General features: G+C 37.1%; 1 protein-coding gene across 1 annotated transcript in view; it reads right to left on the minus strand.

Annotated features, from left to right (window-relative positions):
- Positions 1 to 27,280, minus strand: part of LOC136857711 (cilia- and flagella-associated protein 58) — a 261,063-nt gene that overhangs the window by 90,871 nt on the left and 142,912 nt on the right. Inside the window, exons 10-12 of the mRNA XM_068225146.1 lie at positions 19,845 to 20,106; positions 13,263 to 13,401; positions 3,194 to 3,389 (exon numbers count right to left, since the gene is read on the minus strand). Coding sequence (XP_068081247.1) covers positions 3,194 to 3,389; positions 13,263 to 13,401; positions 19,845 to 20,106 — 597 coding nt within the window. The remainder of the gene's footprint in view (positions 1 to 3,193; positions 3,390 to 13,262; positions 13,402 to 19,844; positions 20,107 to 27,280) is intronic.

Below are 27,280 nucleotides of genomic sequence, written 5' to 3' on the forward strand. Positions count from 1 at the left end.
CTAAAAAATCATCATCAGCCTCATGATGTTCAAACAGCTCTGTATAACCTGTCCTTTGTTTCCTATTATCATTAATTAGGCACTTAGGGAACCATTTAGAACAAACCTTTGAACAGCCTAAGCTGTGGATGATTGTGTTGGCACTACCCACAAACATGTCAAGTTGAGTAACCATTTATTTTGCTGTTATTCGCCGCAAATAAGCATGTCTGTGCCCTGAACAGTTGATGATGTCACAGCTGCATGCCATCATGCCACACGTTGATGATCTGACAGTCTCACTTTACCTCACTGTTATGCTGATACTCTCCTTACCTAACAACTAACTGTACTCCTATATTGTCTGATTTCCATTGACATTTTTGAAGTGCCCGTGAATGTTTTCAAAGGTCTCCTGCTCCACAAAAGGAAATTCAATCACAGATCTCTGTTTTGTATGTACTTCATATGCAGTAGCCATTTTACAGCAAAGCAGTTATGTTACCAAAGATGACTAAAATAATTTTTGTGGCATTGCCAAGGAAGGCTTGTAGTTGCTGTATATAAAATTTGGTCTTTCTCCAACATATCATTTCACAATGAAAAGAAATATGTTCTCTACTTATTGAACATCTCTAGCATATATAAAGGAAAAAAATCCTTGAAAAGAGTTTCATAACAAGGTAATCCAGAGATTTTTACAACTTGCTCACCTATAAATACTGGTACATAACATTTGTATGTCCATTAGTGGATTACTGTATTGTACTCAATTGTAGAATCCTAACTACACTGCTTCCATTTCTAGATATTTTGTCCAACATATGATTTTACATAAGTATTTATTCTTACAGAATCAGTATCACATACGACTGCATAGGATATAAAGAATTGGAAAACTTTTTGAAAGATGTGAAAACTTTGATATTAGTTTGATTTATAAACTATTTAACTCACAAAAAAATGTTCCAAATTATTGGAGAAAGTTAACTTCTATGTTCCTCCCAGATGCATAAGATTCAGTCAGTCTTTTAAAACCAACTGGTATATAATCAGTTATCCCTTTCATATACCAATACTGAGAATGATAATAAGTGTGAATAATATATTGATAGTTTTGATGTTGTTAATCAACAACAGACCTGGCTGAAGGCTGAGAACTGTTCAAGACAATGATGACTGATATTTTTGAATGGTCACATTGCCTGTTTACGAAAAATGCCAGTAAACATAATGTGCCAAATGAATAATATTAGGTAAACTTGACTCGTTTGATTTATTGTACTACAGTAATAATTTAATTCCATATGACAATACAAATTTCTCCCTTGTATGTTATGTGGGCCTCCGTGGCTCAGGTGGCAGAGCACTGGCCTCTCACCACTGGGTTCTGTGGTTCAAATCCTGGTCACTCCATATGAGATTTATTCTGGGCAAAGCGGAGGTGGGACAGGATTTTCTCCGGGTACTCTGGTTTTCCCTGTCATCTTTCATTCCAGCAACACTCTCCAATATAAGTTCATTTCATCTGTCATTCATTAATCATTGCCCATCAGGCGAGTTGGCCGTGCGTTTAGGGGTGCGCAGCTGTGAGCTTGCATCCGCGAGATAGTGGGTTCGAATCCCACTGTCGGCAGCCCTGAAGATGGTTTTCCGTGGTTTCCCATTTTTACACCAGGCAAATGCTGGGGCTGGACCTTAATTAAGGCCATGGCCACTTCCCTCCGACTCCTAGCCCTTTCCTATCCCATCATCGGCATGAGACCTATCTGTGTCAGTGCGACGTAAAGCCACTAGCAAAAAAGTCATTGCCCCTGAAGAGTGTGACAGGCTTTGGCAGCCGGCACAATTCCTATCCTCATCACTAGATGGGGCTTCATTCATTCCATTACTGGCCTGGTCGAATAACTGGAAACAGGCCATGGATTTTCATTATATGTTATGACTTTTTAGTTATAACCAAATCGAATGTAACATGGTTTTATGCCTTCAGTAAAGTTCTATTATTCTACTAGACGAGAGCACTTGACCTGACCTTCTAACTCAGTTGTATGAATGGCTAGTTATATTATTATGCTTTATATGCTCAAATGGTTTGTAATTTCAAAAGTATCCAGTGCTGCTCCCACCTTCAGGGAGGTTGATAATTGTAATATACAAGGCAAACAGAGGAATATTGACCATGTGTTGTTCACACCTTACTAGCTTGAATATTTTCTAGAGAAAATAAAAAAGAGTGCTAACACACCTGGTATGATATCATAGCACTAACAGCAACAAAGTTATCACTGTGTTTGCCAAAACTCTACACTATTAGCTCTGTGTAATCACATAAATGGGATTGTAATTAAAGGGTAAAGATCTCTGAACATGGTTATGAGGGTATTTAGGGGTTGTAGTAAGGATGTAAAAGAGAGGATATATAAGTCTCTGGTAAGACCCCAACTAGAGTATGCTTCCAGTGTATGGGACCCTCACCAGGATTACTTGATTCAAGAACTGGAAAAAATTCATAGAAAAGCAGCTCAATTTGTTCTGGATGATTTCCGACAAAAAAAGCGTTACAAAAATGTTACGAAGTTTGGGCTGGGAAGACTTGGGAGAAAGCAGATGAGCTGCTTGACTCAGTGGTATGTTCCAAGCTGTCAGTGGAGAGATGGCATGGAATGATATTAGTGGACGAATAAGTTTGAGTGGTGTCTTTAAAAGTTGGGAAGATCACAGTATGAAGATAAAGTTGGAATTCAAGAGGAAAAATTAGGGCAAATATTTGTTTACAGGAAGGGGAGTTAGGGATTGGAATAACTTACCAAGGGAGATGTTCAATAAATTTCTGATTTCTTTGCAGTCATTTAAGGAAAGGCTAGGAAAACAACAGATAGATAGTCTGCCACCTGCCCTAAATGCAGATCAGTAGTGATTGATTGATTGGTTGATTGATTGATTGATTGATTGATTGATTGATTGATTTGAAATGCCATTGCTATATACCGGTATGTAATAAAACCATCACACCAAAAGTACTACTAATGGGCATAATGGCTATATAAATGACCCTGGAGTATTGCTGCAAAATCTATGATAATCCCACACTAATATTAACAAAATTATGGCTGCATGTATCCCTCATTGCCACATTAACTGCAGCAGCAAAGAAAATGACATTTCTTGTTTGCATAAAGAGTCAATCCACCACCATGAAAAGTTTACTTACCTGCACTTCTAGAAGACGTTTACTGAATGTATTCCTGTCAGAGCGTACAGAATCAAAGAGATTCTTTTGCTGACGTAATTTTGCATCAGCTTCTTGAAGTTTCTTCTTTAAGTCAAATATATCCATCTGTTTGAGTTTCACTTCATCCAGAAGATCTTGTATTTTTTTATTAAGGTCAGAAGAATCTGTTATATATCTATAACAAAAAGGTAGACTTATCATGTACCGAGTGACTGAAAAAATGAAAGAAATAGGAAGAATTTACTGAGACAATGAAGAATGATCTAATCAATGATTTAATCTCTGTTGTTCCATGTAGCAACTCATAATTTAATTAAAACATACATCATTTTCTTTGTTCTTCTGTTGGCTGCAGATATGTGTACTACAGCAGCTCACATTCAGCCCAGGCACATTCAGCAAAATGAAGTGCACAGTATTCTTTATGAATCAGAAATTGCCAACCTAATTCATAACATTAATAAATGAATGGGAAGATCTAATATAATATTTAATTTGATGACAGTCCTATGAACTGTGAATATAACAGTTTACCAAAAAACTACAATGTCTGACACAGCTTTGAAAGCTAAGGATATGACAGAACAAAAGATTGGAGCTGAATTGTTCATTTTGATCAACTACTGATGCCATATTTACAGCTAGACAAGTAGTGGAAAAGAAATGGGAATTTGGGAAAGACATCGCAGTTGCATTCATAGATATACACAAAGCTTATGACACGGTTAGAAGAGAAGAGATATGGCAAGGTCTGTTATAGAAAGGAATTGTCAAAAGAAATGCAAATCAGAATTAGAAACATGTGTAAAAAATGTCTGAACTGTGTTATAATAGATGGCAAAAATCAGAATAGTTTAGAACAGACAGAGGAGTTCGACAAGGAAGTGTACTTTCATCAGTGCTCTTTTATAAAGTGATGGACAATATTATGAGGAAAGTTTGCCAAGGGTCAACAGCAAATGATATGACAGTCATAGCATATGCAGATGATGTGATGATATAGTAAGAAAATGAACAAAAATTGAAAGAACAACTAAATACCTGGCAGAAAGCAATTGAAGAAGCAGGCATGGAAATAATTTTAATGAAAAGTGAGGTAATGAAAATCAGTAGAGAAAACAGAAAAATTAAAGATGTTAGGTGTAATGGAAGAATTCTTAAAGAAGAAGATGCTTCTAAATACCTACGAACTAAGCAAACTGGGAAAGGAAACATCAAGGAAGAAATTCTAGAGAGGATAGGAAATTACTCAAAATTTTATTACTGTGTATCAGACATAATTAGAAATTCAAAATTACCTACCAAAGCAAAAATCATGATATATAAATCATATTATTTGCCAATATTGACCTATGGAACAGAATGTTAGACTGAGTAGATTACAAGCGACAGAGATGCACTTTCTGCAAGGGATCTTGGGTAAAATGAGGAGGGACAAAATAAGAAATGAGACAATACAAAACACACTACAGTTCAACCCCCTAAAAGAAACTATGGAGAGAAATAGGCTGAAATGTTTCAGCAACGTCAAAAGAATGGGACAAAAAGATTACCAAGAAGAGCTCCGGAATGGACAGAATCTGGAAGACCACTTGGAAGATCATGAACAAGATGGAGGGATCATGTGGAGAATGACGTAAATCAGAGACGACTATAATGGGAGAAGATTGGAAGAGGCTGTGTGAACGGCCTGCATAAGCAGAAACGTACCAGGAAGAAGAAGAATAAGGTTCTTCATTTTGTTGACTAAATGAAATAGAAGAAAATGTTGTTGTGTTGTCTGGGTCATCAGTCCATAGACTGGTTTGATGCAGCTTTCCATGCCACCCTATCCTGTGCTAACCTTTTCATTTCTATGTAACTATTGTATCCTACTTCTGCTCTAATTTGCTTGTCATATTCGTACCTTGGTATACCCCTACACTTCCTTAAAAAACCAACTGAACAAGTCCTGGGTGTCTTAAGCTGTGTTCTATCATTCTATCTCTTCTTCTTGTCAAATTTAGCCAAATCAATCTCCTCTCACCAAATCGATTCAGTATATCTTCATTCATGATTCAATCTATCCATCTCACCTTCAGCATTCTTCTGTAACACCACATTTCAAAAGCTTCTATCCTCTTTCTTTCTGGGCTAGTCATCGTTTATGTTTCACTTCCATACAATGCCACACTCGAGATGAAAGACTTCAGAAATATCTTTCTAATTCCTATATCAATGTTTGAAGTGAGCAAATTTCTTTTCTTAAGAAAGCTTTTTCTTGCTTGCACTAGTCTGCATTTTATGTCTTTCTTACTTCTACCATCTATAGTTATTTTACTACCCAAGTAACAATATTCATATACTTCCCTTAAGACTTCATTTCCTAATCTAATATTTCCTGCATCACTTGCCTTTGTTTGACTGCACTCCATTACTTTTGTTTTGGGTACTCCTTACCCAAGTCTTCATCCATACCATTCAGCAACTTCTCAAGATCTTCTGCAGTCTCAGATAAAATAACAATATCATCGGCAAATCTCAACGTTTTGATTTCCTCTCCTTGGATTGTGATTCCCTTTCCAAATTACTCATTGATTTCCCTTACTACCTGTTCTATGTAAACACTGAAAAAGAGAGGGGACAAACTGTAGCCTTGCCTCACTTCTTTCTGGATTGCTGCTTCTTTTTCAAAGCCCTTGATTCTTATCACTGCAGACTGATTTTTATACAGATTGTAGATAATTATTTGTTCCTGGCATCTGATGACAATCACCTTCAGAATCTTAAATAGCTTGGTCCAATCAACATTATCGAATTCCTTTTCTAGATCTACGAACGCCATGTACGGGGGCTTGTCCTTAATCGATCCTCTAAGATGCTTCACAAGTTCCTACATTTCTTGTGAAACCAAATTGATCTTCCCCCAACTCAGCTTCAGCTTGTCTTTCCATTCTTCTGTAAATAATACGTGTTTTGCAGGCGTGAGATACTAAACTAATGGTGCGGTATTTTTCACACTTGTCAGCACCGGCTTTCTTGGGAATAGGTATAACAACATTCTGCCGAAAATCGGATGGCACTTCTCCTGTCTCATACATCTTCCACACTAAATGGAATAAACTTGCCATGCTGGTTTCTCCTAAGGCAGTCAGTAATTCAGAGGGAATGTCATTAATTCCAGGTGCCTTGTTCCTATTTAGGTCTCTCACAGCTCTATCAAATTGTGACCTCAAAATTGGGTCTCCCGTTTCATCAGCATCAACAGCCTCTTCTGGTTCCAGAACCAAATCATCTAAATCTTTACCTTGATACAACTGTTGGATACGTTCCTGCCATCTTTCTGCTTTGTCCTCTTTCCCTAGAAGTGGCTTTCCATCTGAGCTTTTAATATTCATACACCTAGATTTCCTTTCCCCAACGGTTTCCTTGATTTTCCTGTATGCAGCATCTACCTTTCCTAGGGCCATACAACCTTCGACATCCTTGCACTTATTACCAATATAAATGGTCCGTTATTGGACATTTAAAAAAATTTCCTGCTAACTCATTCCTGGTTGCCAGTGTTTTGCCCCAGTGTGCTAAGTTGGGCTCATCAGTTGATAAATAGCACACCCACCAAGACGCATGGCTAGTGCATACCGTGGAGGCCTTGCATTTCTCCTTCAGCCATTCTTCCTTAGCTACCTTGCACTTTCTACCCACTTCATTCTTTAATCGCCTTTACTCCTTTCTGCTCTCTTCATTTCTAGCATTCTTGTATTTTCGTCGTTCATCAATCAGGTCTAGTCACTCCTGAGTTATGCAATGATTCTTAGTTGATCTCTCCATTCAGTGTCAGTAAAAAGAGTTAAGAAACTGAAACCCTTGAAAGTATTGGGTAGAAGTACTGTTGACAAAACGTGGAAAACGCATTAAAAAAGCCCACTTGCCAGATACAAAACATCTTTTGTGGAAGCACAGTGAAAGTTTCCCTCAAAAACAAACCCGTTATACATCAAAGACTTATAATTACTTAGATGCAAGGTTGAAAAAAAACTACTGTGTACCTTTTACAATGAAAAGAGTCCAAACAACAAAGTTAGCCAATCATTATTTTCAAGATTTTTTGATGAAGAGTGATTGTTGTTGTACTTGTGAGGAACTGAAAGTCAAGTTAAAAAGCCCCACCTAAATGAGGCAGCTAAAAGAGTGGCATCTGCAGAGTTTTTAGTTCATAACAGAAAAGTCTCAAAATTTTATGCTTGTTTGAAAAGGGAAGTAGAAACCAACTGACGAACCACATGTCCTTGCTATCTGCTTTGATTACATGTGGAAGGTCCAACAATCTGAAATATCCATTCAAGAAACCTTCTACATATGGCAGCTGACAACCAACATGTTTTGTATACATGACATTAAGATAAATGAGGCAGTTATTTATCTGTATCATGAAGGTCTAGCGAAAAAAGGGGAAGTATGCTCACTTGTTCATGATTTTTTGAGTAGTGTCCCACCACAATACACAGATCTCCATGTGTATTTAGACAACTGTGGGGCAAAAATAAAAATCATGCCCTACCTAGAATGCTTTTGGCTTTGACTGACACAAAGCATTTTGAAAAAGTTGAACAATATTTTCCTGTCTGAAGACATTCTTTTCTACCCTGTGATAGGGATTTTGCCATAATAAAAAAAGCACTGAAAAAACATGACAGAGATAATTAGGATTCTCACAGAAGACAGGAGGGAAGATAGGACTCCCTCAAACAACGTACAGGTTACAGTAGGTGTACAAGAGGGAGGGGAAGGAAAGGGAGGAGTTGTAGAAGACAGGTGGTCTAATGTTCTAAGGGGAAGGAGATTGCAGGCTAAGAGCTCTATTCAGGATCAGAATTCAGGACAGGTGTCTGTGCAAAATCGGTACGAGTCACTACAGGTAGAACAACAGAGGGAAGATGAGGGACAGGGAACTGTTGCTGAGATGTGTGGGAGTAGGAGGAAGGGAAAAGGTAGGAAAGGAAAATGTAGGGTAGATGATAGGAAAAGACAGGTGGAACAGGGTCATGGGAAGGAGAAAAGGGAGGAGGAAATAGCTTCTGCAGTTATCAGGAAAGATAGGGCTGATCAGGAGGGGAGGGGATCAAACGAGGTGGGTAGGATTGAGGCTCTGGTCATGGGAGATTCCATCGTTAGACACGTGGGTAAAGTGTGTGGAGGAAAGGGTACCAGGGTAGAGTGTTATCCAGGAATTAGGTTGAGGCAGATGTTGAGGAAAGTAGAAGAGAGGGAGGAGGGGAAGGAGAAGGTGGTAGTGTTTCACGTTGGTACCAACAACGTAAGGCAAGCTGATATAAGTACCAACATAGTTGGAGATGTGTGGGATCTGGTAAATGCAGCACGGGTGAAGTTTAAGAAAGCGGAGATTGTTATTAGTGGAATACTGTGTAGAAGGGATACTGACTGGAGGGTGATTGGGGATTTAAATGAGACTATGGAGTGGGTATGTGGGAAACTGGGAGTGAAATTTCTAGATCCAAATGGGTGGGTAGGAGATAGGGATCTGCGCTCAGATGGCCTTCATTTAAACCGCAGTGGTACGTATAAGTTAGGAAATTTGTTTGGAAGGGTAATAGGGAGGTACATTCAGGGAAACGGGATGGCCTAGGGAGCGGTGATAAGGGAACAGGGAACTGGAAATCAAGTAGGGATGACATAAAATTGTTAGTGTTGAACTGTAGAAGTATTGTAAGGAAAGGAATAGAATTAAGTAATTTAATAGATATATATTCACCAGATATTGTAATAGGTGTTGAATCATGGCTGAGAAATGATATAATGGATGCAGAAATTTTCCCACGGCACTGGAGTGTGTATTGTAGAGATAGGATAGGAAGGGTGGGAGGCGGAGTGTTCATTCTGGTGAAAGAAGAATTTGTAAGCTACGAAAAAGTTAAAGATGAGACACATGAAATTCTAGGTGTAAGGCTCATTTCTAAAGATAATAGGCAACTTGATATATTTGGAGTGTACAGATCGGGAAAGGGTAGCACTGACGCGGATTCAGAATTATTTGATAGGATAGTCAGCTATGTGGGAAACGACATGGAAAGAAATGTGATTGTAGCGGGAGATCTGAATTTGCCAGATGTCAATTGGGAAGGAAATGCGAACGACAGAAAGCATGACCAACAAATGGCAAATAAGTTAATATGGGAAGGACAGCTGATTCAGAAAGTGATGGAACCAACCAGAGGGAAAAATATCCTGGATGTCGTGCTAATAAAACCAGATGAGCTCTATAGGGAAACTGAAGTAATAGATGGTATTAGTGTTCATGAAGCTGTTTTTGTGGTAGTTAAAAATAAATGTGATAGAAAGGAAGGTCTTAAAAGTAGGACTGTTAGGCAGTACCACATGGCTGATAAAGCAGGCATGAGGCAGTTTCTAAAAAGTAGCTATGATCGGTGGAAAACGGTAAATATAAATGTAAACAGACTCTGGGATGGGTTTAAAGAAATTGTTGAGGAATGCGAAAACAGGTTTGTACCATTAAGGGTGGTAAGGAATCGTAAAGACCCACCTTATTATAATAGAGAAGTAAAGAGACTAAGAAGGAGGTGCAGACTGGAAAGAAATAGAGTTAGAAATGGCTGTGGAAGTAAGGAGAAATTGAAGGAACTTACTAGAAAATTGAATCAAGCAAAGAAGGCAGCTAAGGATAATATGATGGCAAGCATAATTGGCAGTCATACGAATTTTAGTGAAAAATGGAAGGGTATGTATAGGTATTTTAAGGCAGAAACAGGTTCCAAGAAGGACATTCCAGGAATAATTAATGAACAAGGGGAGTGTGTAGGTGAGGATCTTCAAAAGGCAGAAGTATTCAGTCAGCAGTATGTAAAGATTGTTGGTTACAAGGATAATGTCGAGATAGAGGAGGAGACTAAGGCCAAAGAAGAAATAAAATTTACATATGATAACAATGACATTTACAATAAGATACAAAAGTTAAAAACTAGAAAAGCGACTGGAATTGATCAGATTTCTGGGGATATACTAAAGACAATGGGTTGGGATATAGTACCATATCTGAAGTACTTATTTGATTATTGTTTGGTCGGAGGAGCTATACCAGATGAATGGAGAGTTGCTATAGTTGCCCCTGTGTATAAAGGAAAGGGTGATAGACATAAAGCTGAAAATTACAGGCCAGTAAGTTTGACATGCATTGTATGTAAGCTTTGGGAAGGCATTCTTTCTGATTATATTAGACATGTTTGTGAAATTAATAACTGGTTCGATAGAAGGCAATTCGGTTTTAAGAAAGGTTATTCCACTGAAGCCCAACTTGTAGGATTCCAGCAAGATATAGCAGATATCTTGGATTCAGGAGGTCAAATGGACTGTATCGCGATTGACCTGTCTAAAGCATTTGATAGGGTGGATCATGGGAGACTACTGGCAAAAATGAGTGCAATTGGACTAGACAAAAGAGTGACTGAATGGGTTGCTATATTTCTAGAAAATAGATCTCAGAGAATTAGAGTAGGTGAAGCTTTATCTGACCCTGTAATAATTAAGAGGGGAATTCCTCAAGGCAGTATTATCGGACCTTTATGTTTTCTTATATATGTAAATGATACGAGTAAAGGAGTGGAATCGGAGGTAAGGCTTTTTGCGGATGATGTTATTCTCTATAGAGTGATAAATAAGTTACAAGATTGTGAGCAACTGCAACGTGACCTCGAAAATGTTGTGAGATGGACAGCAGGCAATGGTATGTTGATAAACGGGGTTAAAAGTCAGGTTGTGAGTTTTACAAGTAGGAAAAGTCCTCTCAGTTTTAATTATTGCGTTGATGGGGTGAAAGTTCCTTTTGGGGATCATTGTAAGTATCTAGGTGTTAATATAAGGAAAGATCTTCATTGGGGTAATCACATAAATGGGATTGTAAATAAAGGGTACAGATCTCTGCACATGGTTATGAGGGTGTTTAGGGGTTGTAGTAAGGATGTAAAGGAGAGGGCATATAAGTCTCTGGTAAGACCCCAACTAGAGTATGGTTCCAGTGTATGGGACCCTCACCAGGATTACCTGATTCAAGAACTGGAAAAAATCCAAAGAAAAGCAGCTCGATTTGTTCTGGGCGATTTCCGACAAAAGAGTAGCGTTACAAAAATGTTGCAATGTTTGGGTTGGGAAGAATTGAGAGAAAGAAGAAGAGCTGCTCGACTAAGTGGTATGTTCCGAGCTGTCAGCGGAGAGATGGCGTGGAATGACATTAGTAGACGAATAAGTTTGAATGGCGTTTATAAAAGTAGGAAAGATCACAATATGAAGATAAAGTTGGAATTCAAGAGGACAAACTGGGGCAAATATTCATTTATAGGAAGGGGAGTTAGGGATTGGAATAACTTACCAAGAGGGATGTTCAATAAATTTCCAATTTCTTTGAAATCATTTAGGAAAAGGCTAGGAAAACAACAAATAGGGAATCTGCCACCTGGGCGACTGCCCTAAATGCAGATCAGTACTGATTGATTGATTGATTGATTGATTGATTGATTGATTGATTGATTGATTTATAGTATCAATGAACTGACAAACATTATCATCAAGTCAAGTAAAACTCACAAGTTCATAATAAAAGAAGGTCAATCTTCAGAAAATGTCGAGTTCAAAAATTGGTGGCCACGCTACCATAAAATAAACTGTATCTTGGAAGAAACTAAAACCAAGACTGTTCCTAAAGACAAAAAAGTTAATTTTATGATCAGCACATGCAAGCACCTTACCTATGACTCCAGGTTTAAATTCCAGATTGTCACAAAACAGTTCATTGATTCTGTGATAACCCACACATTTCGCCTTAAACAACCCGGAGTTCAAGAGGTTAAGCTTCCAGATGAAGTAGCTTACCCATTGAACAAAGTTCCTGTAAAATCTGCCAAAAAAATTTAATGCCATACATTCCTCATGAGTTTCTGGAGTTCTATACTGAAATTCTAGCCTGGCTAGGGTTGCCATACGTCCTGAAAAAGCGGGATTGTCCTGAATTTGAGCATGCATTCCGATGTCCTGACTGAATTTTAAAAATCAGAGCAAATTATTTAAAAAATTCTCAAATGCTTTTGAAAGGGAATTTCCCGTCTGTTATTTAAAAATCTGTGCAAATAATATTGATTTTGGAGTGGACTGTAAAGTAGGTATTTTATTAAAGTATGATTTCTTATTATTTCTCTATTTGATTTTGAATATTAACTTCAAATAACAAGTGTGTATTTTGGTAATGGATGGGATAGTTCACATGGAATTACCCAAATACACTTGTTGGAACCATAGGCACCAACTTTTGGTCTTGAACACGGGAGCAAGGATAAATATATCAAATATTTTTATGGGAGCAAAAACACGATTGCATCCCCGTACCACTATATGCATGGGGGCAAGTGCTCCCGTGGAGTCAGCGCCTATGTTTGGAACTTATCGATGTTTGTGTCCTGAAGTTCATCCTGAACCTTATGGCAATGCTAAGCCTGGCCCACCACTGAAATCAGCAATGATGATCAAAATGATGACTAAGTTCAACTTGAATGCCATTTTGTACTGATACATTGAGTGTTTGTTACCTTTATGTAAATATGGTACTCATAATCTTTGATTGTTAGTAAACAGATTTTTAAAAAGTAAAGATTTTATTTTTTTATTTTGTGAAAACCCTGCAGTATGCTACAAGGGCCTCAGTCCACAGCTTTTAAACCTAGCTTGAAAAATAACTAAATATAAAAGAAAGTTAAAATAGTAAAGAAGGGTAACATTGAGGTAAGTACTACCTTCCAGTAACGTTAGTTAGATTTTAAAACAATTAGGGTTGCTTAGACATAGTTTTTTGTTGTTGTTCTCAAAACTGCGTTGCTTCAACTGAGGCCCTTTTAGCATGTGTCGATTCAATTGTCAATAATGCAGTGCCTCATCAGAACACAACTGATAATTGCATCGTGATCTTTCTTGCAAGCGGATGCTGTTCATGTATATCCTGATCAGCACTGATCTATTATTTAGTTAAACATTAGAAATAGCTGCTTACTTATCTCGTTCCCGCTCCAGGGCGGTAATGATCTTGCGCTGCTTGGCTGCTTCCAAGACATAGTGCTCAATTTCTTTTTCCAGATTTTGTTTCACTTGCTCTTGCAAACGTAATAAGTTCTTTTGTTCTTCAACTGTACCTGTAAACATAGGAATATGATAAACACACAGTCAAAAACATGAATAAGATCTTTTTCTTAACATTGTTTCATTGGCAAATGCTCCATTAATGAACACGAAGATGTTTGAAACAAAACCAATAGCCAATATGTACAGAGAGAGATTTCCGTAATCAGAGCTCCTTACAAAACTTTTTGTGTTTGTCTTGAAATGCTATTAGGTAGGTAGCAAAGCTCATTCAATTAGGCACTCGTCCCATCTGCTCAAGGTTGAGATAAAACAGAAACCCTAATAATCCCACAATGCCATTAACATAGTAGGCCCTCATAATGGTGGAATGGGCTGACAGTACAGGTGATCTGCTGTTTTGTGCAATAGTAACTAGAGATTGGTTCTCGATACTTTCTATACCTTAATACTGAAGAGGTATCAATATCTAACTATATTACTCCAGATGAGCTCAATACAACTTCAATACTATAGTAGAATACTACATTTTTAACTAATATTGTCAACATGCGAGAAGTAGCAGATTTTAAAGTGATCACAAGGAGCACATGTCTCAACTAAAAAGTTTCAAAATAGCAGGTAGTAGATACAGAAAGAAATTGGGCTCATTTATAGCTCTACTGATCTCAAAACAAAAGGGACCTTCCTTTGAATTTCTGCAGATGTATTGGTGCCAATATTTCTAAAGACAAAACTTTAAAAGATTTACTAAGACAATAAAGATCTTTTCAAACATGATATTGCACTAACTTGCAGCATTATTTATTTTCAGTGAGAATGACTATGAAAAAAAACCACACTCTGCTGACAAAAACCTAGTTCTTAGTGTAACGAAAAACAGATATTTTAAATAAACAAATCTTGTGGTCTATTAAAATCACAAACAAGGAAGTAACTTATTGTAATAATGTTAGTAACTTTAGCATGAAACCTGGTTTTGATTTTTTATTAATATTGTACATTTTCAAGTCAGTTGTTATTTTGAAGTAACAGAAGCTGATGGATTTTGCAGTCTACCACTATTGAATATTATAAGTGAAGCATGGATCTATTTCCAATTGAATCCTGTCAGTGATAACCATGCCAATTATCATATTTGTAAAAAGAGTTTCTCACAAGGAGGAAATTCTCACAACACTACTGAACATGAACATTCCAACAAACTAATTCAAAACAGTGAAAGTGTATGGCAGTGGAAGAGCCTGTGCCTGTTCATTTTATCTCAAAGACAATGTTCTCATTATCATTGTCATCAACATCATCACAGTACTCAAATACTAGCCAGCCTACTCTCATATCTCTTCCAGATGGTAAATCCAAATTTGAACTGGAAGATACTCGATCGAAGGTAATTACCAGGATAATAGCTCACATGATAAGTATACAAAGACAACCACCCACTTATCATCGCATAAAATAAATTATTTAAGCAGTTGATTCAGCACCAACATGTAACCAACATGTCTATAGGTCACTACGGTACCTCAATGTCAGCCAGAAGAAAGAAAAGATCTTCTCAGGAGTAAGGTATCTGGCTGGATGGTGGACCTCCATCTTCCTCCGGACTTCCATCATGATATCAGTATATACCATAATTACATTTAATTCATACCCATGTAATTCTCATATGAATTTACTATTTACTCCCTTATCTTAGATACTGATTAGATATACCATATTCAAAGAAAAACACATATAACATTTGTTAGGATTTCTGTTTTTCAAATTTATTTTTGAAGTTTCAAATTGAAAGAATGAGATAGAAATTAGGATGGGTATTATTACAATAATGCAAGGGATTGGTTCACAAGATCAAGATTGACTCACTTGTAACAATAGATTGATTCTGGTTAACAATGAATACAGATCAACAACGAGCTAATGCACCACAGAACTTGCATTCACGTCACGTTCCTTCACGTTCCTTGTAAATTACTGAATTGGGTAAAAGTCTCCACTGGCCATCAACCTGATCTTTTTTATTAATAATTGTCTGGAGAATTCTTCTATCCACTTTCTGCAGTTTTTTTTGTTGTTGCTTGGGTATTTAGTATGAATAATGTTTCACTTGCATACATTGCTTCTGGTTTGATGATGGAGTTATAATGGCAAAATTTAGCATTAATTGAAAGAGACTGTTTTTTGAAACTCAGCCATGTAATTTGTTGTGCTTGTCTCAATTTTAGAGTTCTATTATCTACGGATGCTTTTTCATTAGCATTCCAAGCAACAATTTCATCAAGATATTTAAATTTATTTACAACGTTAATTTTCTGAGTATTATTTAATATAATATGCAGAGTGTCAACTTTAAAGGATGGCATCATTTTTGTTTTCTCAAAATATATTTCCAACCCAACCTTCGCTGCTAATATTCCTAGTCCTGTACTTGAAATTTTGCTTCTTCTCCACTATTTGTTAATAGCACCAGATCATCAGCAAATGCGAGACAATTTAGTCAAATATTTCTTCCAATCTTAACAGTCGGAGGACATATCTTACTCTATTCACGCATAATTTTTTCTAGCACACAATTAAACATCAATGGGGATCATTCATCTCCCTGTCGAAGACCAGTATGAATTTAAAATGGTTCAGAGATTTCATTTCTGAACCTAACTTTAGACATTGTGTTTCTCAGAGTGACCGCAATAAAGTTAACAAGTTTCCGATGCAGACCAAATTCATTAAGGATATGTAGTAATGATTTACGATGGATAGTATCATAAGTCTTTTGAAAATCAACAAAAGTGATAACTAAATTTTTGCTCCTAATGCGTTGATGTTTTATGATCCATTTGAGACATAATTTGATCTGGACAACTTTGTCGTGGACGAAAACCACCCCGATATTCACCCAATTCACTATTCAAGCTGGTCATGGATTCTGGAATATAGGATCTTACAGAAAATTTTATAGGTGATATCTAGCAAAGAAACTCCCCGATAGTTACTAGGATCTGATCTATCACCATTTCTATGGGTTGGGTGTATAATTGCAACATTCTATTCTTCAGGCAATTTTTCTGTATTCCAAATGTCAACGACATGTTTATGTAGCTTAAAATGAATACAAGATTTATTGCTCCACCTTCTCAATACTTAAGTAATACTTAAGTAAAGCTTAAAATGAATACAAGATTTATTGCTCCACCTTCTCAATACTTAAGTAATACTTAAAGTTAATACTTAGGTTAAGTCTTAACTCAATACGGAACCCAACCATGAAGTTTATTACTTTAAATGTTTATGTAGATTCTGAATAGTCTGTATATTCGCATTCTAATAATGTTATTTGCTTTACGTCCCACTAACTACTCTTTTACGGTTTTCGGAGACGCCGAGGTGCCGGAATTTAGTCCTGCAGGAGTTCTTTTACGTACCAGTAAATCTACCAACATGAGGCTGACGCATTTGAGCACCTTCAAATACCACCGGACTGAGCCAGGATCGAACCTGCCAAGTTGGGGTCAGAAGGCCAGTGCCTCAACCGTCTGAGCCACTCAGCCCGGCTATATTCGCATTCTTCCATAATTCTGCTTCTAGTTGATTTTCCCCTGCTGCTTTAAAATTTTGCAGTGAATCAATAGCTGCACTTACTTCATCTTAAACCAGTGGTATGACCTTCTCCAAGGGTGTTTTATTTCTGGGAAATAAATCAAATTCAAAATATTTTTCAGGTTCATCACTATTAAGTAATGTTTTGAAGTATTCAGCCAAAATTATTGCATTGTCATAATAATTATGGACCACCTTTCTGTTCTTATCTTTCATCAGAAGAGTAGGGGGAGTATAATATTTTTGGTATTGTTTAAATGTCCTATAATAGCCTATTGTTTTATTTTGACTGAAAGCTTCATCAATTGATTTTAATGTTTCCTTTTGATAATTTATTTTAACTCTCCTGATTTCTTTAGCCATTAATCATCTAGCATTGATTAGTTCTTCTCTAGAGCTTTCTGTTTTTTTTGTTGTTGATCATTCAACCAGGCTTTATGCCAGCATAGCTTTTTTTGGTTTTTGGTTTTTTTTCTTCATTTTTTTAATGAGAGCAACTTCCTCTGCTATTGCTTTTAGTTTGTTAATAATGGTTCCCAAGCTATCACTTAAATGTGTTGTGGATTTCTCAAAGTATGTTCGATTATTAATGACTGAACTAGGATCATACAATTTTGTCCTAATAAGGTTATGCAGTTTATTTTCCTTTTAGGAGTTGATTTAAATTTAATGTTGGAGATATAATGGTCTGACTCAACATCGACACCACACAGAACCTTAACATTATAAATTTCTTTATGAAATTTACGATCCATGGCCACATGATCTATTTGGGACTCAACCAATTTAACATTTGGACTTTTCAAAGTCATTAATTTCTTTTAAAAATTGTTGTATCTAAAATTAGTCCATGGTTAATACAAAATTCAATTAACCATTCACCATTCTTGTTCGTTAATTTATGTGTTGGCCATCGATCCACCATAACACGAAATATTCTCTCACATCCAATCTTTGCATTAAAATCACCAAGGAAAATTTTAATGTTAGTATCAGGTATATTCCTTACCAATTGGTCAAATTCATCCCAAAATTGATCTGTTCCCTCTTTGTCAGTGCTGTTCTTTTCATTTGTTGGAGCATGAATATTTATTAATGTATAAATCTTGTTTCCCACTTTAATCATTAATAATGCTACTCTTGATGAATTTGAGGAAAAATCAATAACAGAATCTAGAATTCTACTGTGTATCAAGAAACCAACTCCAAATTGAAAAACATTCTTTATGACTCTTTCACCCTGAGGTCCTTTATAGAGATGATACCCTGTTGATTCAATTGGGTTCTGATCAGTACTACGTATTTCTTGAAGAGCTGTGATCACAATTTGATGTTGATTCAAAATATCTATTAGATGTTCAATTTACCAACCATCATCAAGGAACTGATATTTAATATTGCTAAATATGAAAACTTTCCTGGTTTATTGAACTTAAATACATTCTTAGTTTGATTAATCTGTATGATTGATCATTAAGTCTCTGGGCGCTCCAACTCGCCACAATCCTCTATCTGACACTCCACCATATCCGAATGGTGTCTTCATTTGGAAGATTATATAGCTGTCCAAACCGGTCGATTCTTTCAATAGAATAGTTCCCATATTAGGTTGATAGTCTGATCAATGATCAAGAATCTGACCGTGGTAAGGATTTGCAATTCCAGATGTGATCTGTAAAGGTGATAAATGAAATATGATATGATGTAAAAGGAGACTGTGAAGTGTGTTTGCCTCAAGATGTTCTCTGGCTGTTATTTTACGGCATTGAACTAACCCTCCTCCTTACCCCGGGCTTGGGACCAGCAATAGCAACTACTGAGCTACTTAATCCACCCAGTAGGTGCTGTAGGCAGATTATTAATCATCATCATCATCATCATCATCATCATCATCATCATCATTAATTCCCTACTACTTCTGTACCTATGTTCTGAAAGTTGTTTATTTTCCTTTATGGTGCTCAGTGTATTACTTTTGAGTTACTTATAGTGCCCAAGGTCTTGGCATGAGAAATATTTCAGTTTACTACCTACAGGCTCATGTGCACGTGATATCTTGTTTGAATTTAGAGAGTTTAATTTTAAGTGCTCACAGTGCTTCATATTCTACGAGATAAGAACTATTCGCATCAAGAATACAATCTCATACGATGAAACTTATGTAACAACATGTATATCTGTACAGTAATTTTTATGACTCAATAAATGGGGGATAGTGGGGGTTAATACGGGCGGATGTGATGCGGGCATGCTCTGGGGTCCAACTTGGGAGGTTCCAGTTGCCTCTGCGCCAACTCCATTCCTATTCCCTCACGTATGTATGACACATACATCAATCATAGTTACATATTCCCCATAATTAATAAATTGCTCTTGGCCTAAGAGCTACTAGTTTAGCTGTGACCTACCTGCACTCACTGTGGGAGGCAGAAAAGTGATTGATTTTTTCAGCTGATCTGCCACTGTTAAGCAGAATCTTGGAGGGGCATGCCAATCCAGCTGATGAGCCCAAATGGCATGTCTGAGTGAAACTCTGCAAACGCACACAGCCTAACCACCCAAAAACTGGTTCTATTTCCAAGATTTTAAGAACTGCGGCAGTGAAAGCCATTTTTGAAATTGTATCTCCAAGGGGAGTACATATTTTTGAGAATGGAGAATTAACTTATCCTTTAGCTGGTTAGCAAGCCCTATTTGCTATCACAGCAGGACCACGCAGTTGGTCTGCTACTGCTAAGCAGAATCTCAGAGGGGCGTGCCAATCCAACTGATGAGCCCAAAAGGCACGTCTGGGCGAAACTCTGCAAACACACATGGCCTAACCACCCAAAAGCTGATTCTATTCCCAAGATTTCACAATACTGCTTCTCATTTACCTGACATTATGAAAACTGACCTTCTGTCTTCATCAAAGTCTTGTTGATTACATCACGCTCTCTTCCAAGATTTTCCATGGCATGCTTGTCCTGATCAACCTGTTTATTGGTCAAATTTAAATCCCGCTCCATGTTTGCAACGAGAGCCTGAAGTCTTTCCTTCTCTCTCTCAAGTGCTAAAAGCTGATTCTCTGAATGTTTCAATTTCTTTTCTAAATTGTCTCGAATTTTCTGAGTTTTATTCACCTCATTTCTGAGTCTGGAAATTTCTTCTTCTTTAATCTATAATAAAAATTGAAGTATATAAGAATGCAATATAAAGAAATGTCTTAGGAAGGTGAGAAAATATGGAACATCCAATGGTTTAAAATAAGTAATGGAAAGGAACAAACATGTGACAAATCAAGACAAATCAAGAAAAATAGGAATGTGAATAGAAACACATATCAAGATAAGCATAGGGACAGATTACTGTGGAAAGAGAAAGCAACAGAAAGGGGGAGACAACGTCAAACATGAAAACAGAAGGACAAGGATATTCTCATCTTCAAACACTTCACACACATCTTTAAAATGTTGCACTACCTTAACTTTATAAACTACTTTCATACGAATCAATATGATAAACTGTCAGGCTGAGAGGCTCAGATGGCGGAGGGCTGTTTTTCTCAGCCCAAGATGCTGGTACAATCCTGACTTGTGAACAGGTGGTGTTTGAAGGTGCTAAAATTTGCCAGCCTCACGTTGGTATATATAATTTTACAGCATTAACAGCAGTAGTATCCATCACTCACTGGTTTATTACCTTCCTCAATACATCAGAGGTAGGATGTCTGACCAGTGATCAAGGATTTGATTCCCAACAACAAACAACAAAAGAAAACACTAAACCTGAAAAATTGCATTTCATTTTAGCAGATTCACCTATAAAAAGGACCAGCAAGCATTATTATGAAACAAAACATACTTTTACAACACAGTGCAAAATCATTAAAAATTGGTGGGGATAGATTCTGGTTTCTATTATACTTTTACATGTTTCAAAACATAAAAGTTTTCACAAAGGGGCAATAATAAAATATGACAAATGAAGCTAAGAATACCTCAAAGAAAAATTCTGAGGTGGAATTTCTCCTTAGTGCCTTCCTTCACTGAGTAGAGTGACCCAATTATCAGTTATTAACGGTTATCATGGACTGTAAAGTATTCACCAATAAGCAATTTATTTCAGCTCTTTTGATACTATGAGTAATACTGCAACCATGTTCACAAGCAATAGTTTACATAATTAGTGATATACAGCATATGAAGCCATCCCTTTTAGGTTTCAATTCATTCAATTTTTTATTTACGTTGCACCGACACAGATAGGTCTTATGGCGATGATGGGATAGGAAAGGGTTAGGAGTGGGAAGGAAGTGGCCGTGGCCTTAATTAAGGTACAGCCCCAGCATTGGCCTGGTGTGAAAATGGGAAACCACGGAAAACCATCTTCAGGGCTGCCAACAGTGTGGTTCGAACCCACTATCTCCCGGATGCAAGCTCACCGCTGCGCGCCCTTAACCGCAGGGCCAACTCACCCGGTATTCATTCAATTTATAATTGTTAGGTTCTTCAGTCTGCCAAAACTCATTTTGAATAAATAAATTTATAAACTATAAAATTTATAAACTACCAGTACCTGAAAAAGAAAACGTATGGCAACAGAATTATTCCTGAAAAAAGAATCAAATTAACCAAAATAGAATGACATATTTCGTTCTTGAAAGTATGTCATCAGATTCTATCAAATCACACTCAAAATTATTTAGAAATGTATAAACATTTACATTTATTTCTGTTTGAATCCTTAAAAACTTGAAATCTGTACCTTATCTTAATTTATCTTAATGAAGTCCTCACTTCTCTCCACTCTAGCATAGAATGCAAGTTGTTACAAAACCGGTACTCTGTCATTGGCATAAGTCCAGCTGGCTAGTCAGTCCATTGACCTTCCGCCATGCCACGCCCCCACCCTGTCTAGGTTAATGACACACTGTTCTTATGTTTAGGTATTTTATTTTTAGTGCTTACCTTATTATTGCTGTTATTATGATAATGGTTATTTATTATTATCATTATTATCATCATCGCCATCATCATATTAATAAAATTGTTTTGTGAATTATGCAGGGGTTCTTAATGAGCATTTATTATGCTGACTATTATACCGGTAATTTTCCGTTATGTCATTTTCTGCTTACATCAAATCTCTTGGAAATGTACTTCCAGTATTTTATGTTTTTAATTACGAAGGCCATCCGGAAAGTGGTATTCGTTTGCGCAATAAAGACACAGGAGTAAATATTAACAAATATACACATTTTTATTGGATAGAGCATACTTTACACTACTTCTCCACATAATATCCAAGCAAATTTAGGCATCTGTCATAACGTGGGACAAGTTTTTGTATTCCAGCACCATAGTCCTCTGCCGCCAGTGTATTGAGTTACGTAGTCACGGCTCGTTTAAGTTCTACATCGCTGTCAAATCTTTTTCCCGCCAGAAAGTCTTTAAGCTTCATAAAGAGATGAAAATTCGAAGGGGCCAAGTCCGGGCTATACGGGGTATGGTCGAGGTTTCCCACTTGAATTGCTGCAAAAGTTGTGTTATCGCAACTGCATGAGGCCTGGCATTGTCATGAAGGAAAATGACGCCTGTAGACAATAGACCTCACCATGGATTTTGTATTGCCTGCCGTAATTTCTTAAATGTTCCACGGGCCATAAAATCAAAGAGCAGTACACCTCGGCGATCCCAGAAAACAGTTGCCATGAGTTTCCTGGTGCACAGAACCGTCTTGAATTTTTTTGGTTTGGTTGGTGAATGAGCATGATGCCACTCCATTGACTGTCGTTTACTCTCAGGTGACGCATAACAAACCCCTTTTTCGTCCCCAGTAATGATGCGAGTCAGGAAAGAGTCTCCTTCATCGGAATAACGTCCCAGAAACGTGAGTGCTGCAGCCATACGTTTGGTTTTGTGCTCCTCTGTAAGCATGCGAGGGACCCACCTTACACAGATTTATTAATAATGCAGATGGTCTTTGACAATTTCATGAACAATTATTCAAGACACATTAGGAAAATGTTCACAGAGTTCATCAATTGTGACGCGCCGATCGTTCGTCACGCATTCGTCTACTAACATATGAGTAACAACACAGTAAAGGTTTCCACCTATTCAATACAAAATATATTCACAATATTTTAAAATTACATGGAACTAGTTTCGACCCATCTAGGGGTCATCATCAGCCACATCAAAGCAAAGATTACTCTTGACGAAATCCTAAGAACATGTTAATTTTAACAGTAAGATTATTATGGAATAGCAAGTGAATGTGGTAAATGAAAAGAGATGTTAGTATGGGACAAGTGAGTAATAGCTAATAAATATACAAGGAATATACATAAGAGGTTTGGAACAAAGTATAAAAGGGGGCTTAGTGTTGTAAAAATTACATAATCATGGAAAACAGTAAGTCCTTATAATGAAGAATGCAATGTGAAATGACACATATAAAATTATATATGGCTTAGGAAGAGTGGAGGTGGTTTAGGAGGGGAAGAGGGCTTAAGGTGGGGTTGAAGGGTGCGGGAGAAAGGGTAATTGTCTCGGAAAAGTACCTTTGGTCTGTAATGACAGATGGTCTCCCTGAACGCTCCTCGTCGTGTGTATTCCCCCTCCCCAGGTTGAAGTTGCAACAACACCGCCGAACAGACGACTCGTCCATCACATTGTCTCCATACACCTCCATTAATTGGCAATGAATATCACAAGGTCGAACGTTTCGTGCATTAAGAAATTTAATCACAGCCCTCACATCACAACTGGCAGGGTTCTCAATTTGTTTAAACATTTTAAATGATCACAGACACAACACAGGCAATGCTAGCGTCACGCAACCTCGCACAGAGCAGGCAGACAAGCCACTGACGCGGTCTGACCTTGCCCAGCGGCTACCCGAATCGACTGCGCTTCATGCAGCGCTAACGGGTACTACTTTCTGGATGGCCCTCATATTTAAAAAAATCTTCTGTGGAAATGTTTTGCTTGGGCTATATATGTGGTGTTGCAGTTTGTCACTTCACATTTTAGTTCATTTTCCTTGTTATCATTATATTATGAACGTAATTTAATTTGTTTTTTAAAACTATTTAAGGGTTGTCTAATGAGCTTTTAACCTGGTACCAGGTGTGAGGTGAGGGAATCTCTCATTCCTTGATTTAATCATATCCCACTGCGCAATGGTTTTGCACATATGTCTATCCTTCTAGGTATTTCAAGTTCATTATTTTCCACATCAGTCTGCAACTGTAGCTTTTTTGATGAATGCTCGTTACTATCATTTGCGGTGCATTGTTGCCATCCTTGCAGTTTTGTGAGATTTTTCCTTACCTTGCAACCTGTTACCTGGAATTGTTGAATACTGTAAATACAGGGTGATCCACTATTATGTCCCTATTTTTATTTTACTGCTATTTTATCACAAACGATGTAATACCACTACCTCTACTGTAATATTATGCTCTATTGAATGCCATTTTCGCCATGTCGTTTTCCCGTATTCAGCTTTCAATTTATTTGGTCCCAAAAATGTTCCATATAAACCAATGTAAATTTCTCCGCATATATCGTTCCTCGAATTATCGTTTTCTCGCATCGATCGTCACAAAATTATTTGTCCTCGGCCACAATTTTCCCGCATTGATCGATCATACATAAGAAAAATATATGCAAAAGTGCTTTTGAATGTAGTGGGACTGCACAATACTCTTAGCATATAATAGTGGCAACCTATTACGCGAGAATGTACGAGCAATTCTTGAACAAAGATCTTGTAGGCTGGAGTGATGTGCGCAGGTTATTCACGCGCAACCTCCCTATGAGCCACCTGGTGCCAACGCTTCTCCTCGACCCACTAACCGGCCCCTAGAAGTATTCTTATTTACAAGAATTAAAACGTAGACAGAGTAAAACTCAAATTTACCACCATTTTCTGTGTTGGTATAGGCTGGCTAGGACTGCCAACATTGTTGAAAATGAGAAAATCGTGCAGTGCACCAGATACGTTTTAATTAGTCACAGGGTGATTAATCGCGTCGTACCTTGTGGAGTGTGTGGGAAGCTAGCGGCCTGTTGACCGCTTTGTTACCCTCTGCCCATAGTCTTGTTAAAAGCCGGACATAACCAAGCCTAATCTTTTCTCATAGCCTAGTCTTGTAACTAGTTTCTAAGTTGGCAGTCTCACACAGGCCGCTGTAACATCATTCGAGACGGAGTGGTGTGGACAGGACGGCTGTGATCAACGCAACATCTTGTGGTGAACTTTTCTTGTCTCCTGCTGTGTAATGGCGGAAAGGGGCATGTCTTTGAACAACTGTTTTCTAGCCATGTACTTATAAAACTCACATAATAAAGATGTGTAATCACATATTTCTTTAATTTATACAACAAAATTAGTCTAAATTATGTACGGTAATAAAAATTGTGTTCGGAACACATGATTGTACAAAATATATTGTTTATACATTATTTTTAGTGAACATATTCTGTGTGAGGGAAGGAGATTAGTTAAATTGGATACAAGTAATGTTACTTTTTTGTGACAATAAGAGTATTTAATAACATTAATTGAAATCAGCATACTGTACAGAAAAACATCAATGTAGGCTGTATGTATAGTATAGTGTTTCTGTGCAGTGTGCTGATTTCAATGAATGTCCGGTTCCATGGCTAAATGGTTAGCGTGCTGGCCTTTGGTCCAAGGGGTCCTGGTTTCGATTTCTGGCTGGGTTGGGGACTTAAACCTTCATTGGTTAATTCCGATGGTTCGAGTTGTGGGTGTATGTGCCGTCTTGAGCATTAGAATTCATGATAGGTAGGGCTCCATTCTCATAGACGCACAGGTCGCATATCAGGCATCAAATTGAAAGACCTGCACCAGGCCTCTCCGGAGGCCATACGCCATTCATTCATTCATTCATTCATTCACAGTTTCTTAGTTCCTTAGTTCCACAAGTCGCATATTATGAGGAACTAAGAAAACTGTGTTTAAAAAATGACAGAGGTTTTTATAGAAACATTCATCAATTTTATAGAAAATTTCCTGTGTATCAACTATATCAAACCATAGTCTTTTTAAGCACCTAAAAAACAATTCTAGATGCACCAAATAATACTATATTTTTTAACAAGACATGTTACTTGTATAACATAAAAAAGGGTTAATACTAACTAGCCAAGTTTTAATATTTTCCATGTAAAATAGGACTTGTTGTTTTAAAAACTGTGGTTTAAATGGAAAAAGTAGATTCTTTTATCAATTTTACATGATTCTAATGTACATAAGGTATACCAAATCATAGACTTTGCCAATTATATATAAAAAATATATAAAAAATAATTTTAGATGCACTAAATAATATTGTATTTTTCAAAAAAGACATGTTATTTGTATAGTACAATGGGCCTATGCTATTTAGCTATATTTTTAATGTTTTTCATGTAAGAATAGGACTTGCTATTGCATATTTTTAAATTTTTGAATGTTCCTTGCTATAAAAAACTCAATGGCTGATGATGGCATAGTGGATTGCCGAAACCAGTCCCAAAGATGTATTTTATGATAAGTTAAATAAATATGTGATGTTCTAAATAGACCATTACGATAACGTATTGAATAGGTGGAACCTTTAGCTTTACTAAGCATTGTAAAAAATTCCCTCAAGTCTGCCGGCAAGCCGGTTAGGACCCCCCTATCCGCCACCTGGGACACGCCACGTGAGTGTATCACCTCTCCCCCTGCTACACCAGCGTAGTAGGTTCGTGGTACAGTGTTCTTATTTTAATAAATGTTATTAAATACTACACATAATTGCCTACATAGACATTTTTCTCTACAGTATGCTGATTACAGTGAATGTTATTATATACTCATTTGGTACAAAAAAGTAACATTAGTTGTATCTCATTTACCTAATCTCCTTCCCCCATACAAAATATGTGCACTAATTAAAAATAATGTCTAAACAATATACTTTGTACAATCAAGTGTTCTGAACACAATTCTTATGACATTTTATTACCGTATATAATTTAGACCAATTTTGTTGTATAAATTAAGGAAATATGTGATTATACATCTTTATCACAGTGAGTTTTATAAGTACACGGCTAGAAAACAGCTGTTCAAAGGCACACCCCTTTCCGCCATTACACAGCAGAAGACAAGAAAAGTAAACTGCAAGATGTCGTGTCGATTGCAGCCGCCCTGTCCACACCACTTCGTTCGTTCGAGACGAGCTGCATTAAATTTCCAACCTCTGTTACATCATCTGAGCCGAGCTGTGGGAGCTGCGCCGTGTAGGGCATCTAATCTATCATGCGCGAAGGGTTTACGGAATATTTT

The sequence above is a fragment of the Anabrus simplex genome, chromosome 1 (assembly GCF_040414725.1).
Source record: "Anabrus simplex isolate iqAnaSimp1 chromosome 1, ASM4041472v1, whole genome shotgun sequence".
Classification (NCBI taxonomy): Eukaryota; Metazoa; Arthropoda; class Insecta; order Orthoptera; family Tettigoniidae; genus Anabrus; species Anabrus simplex.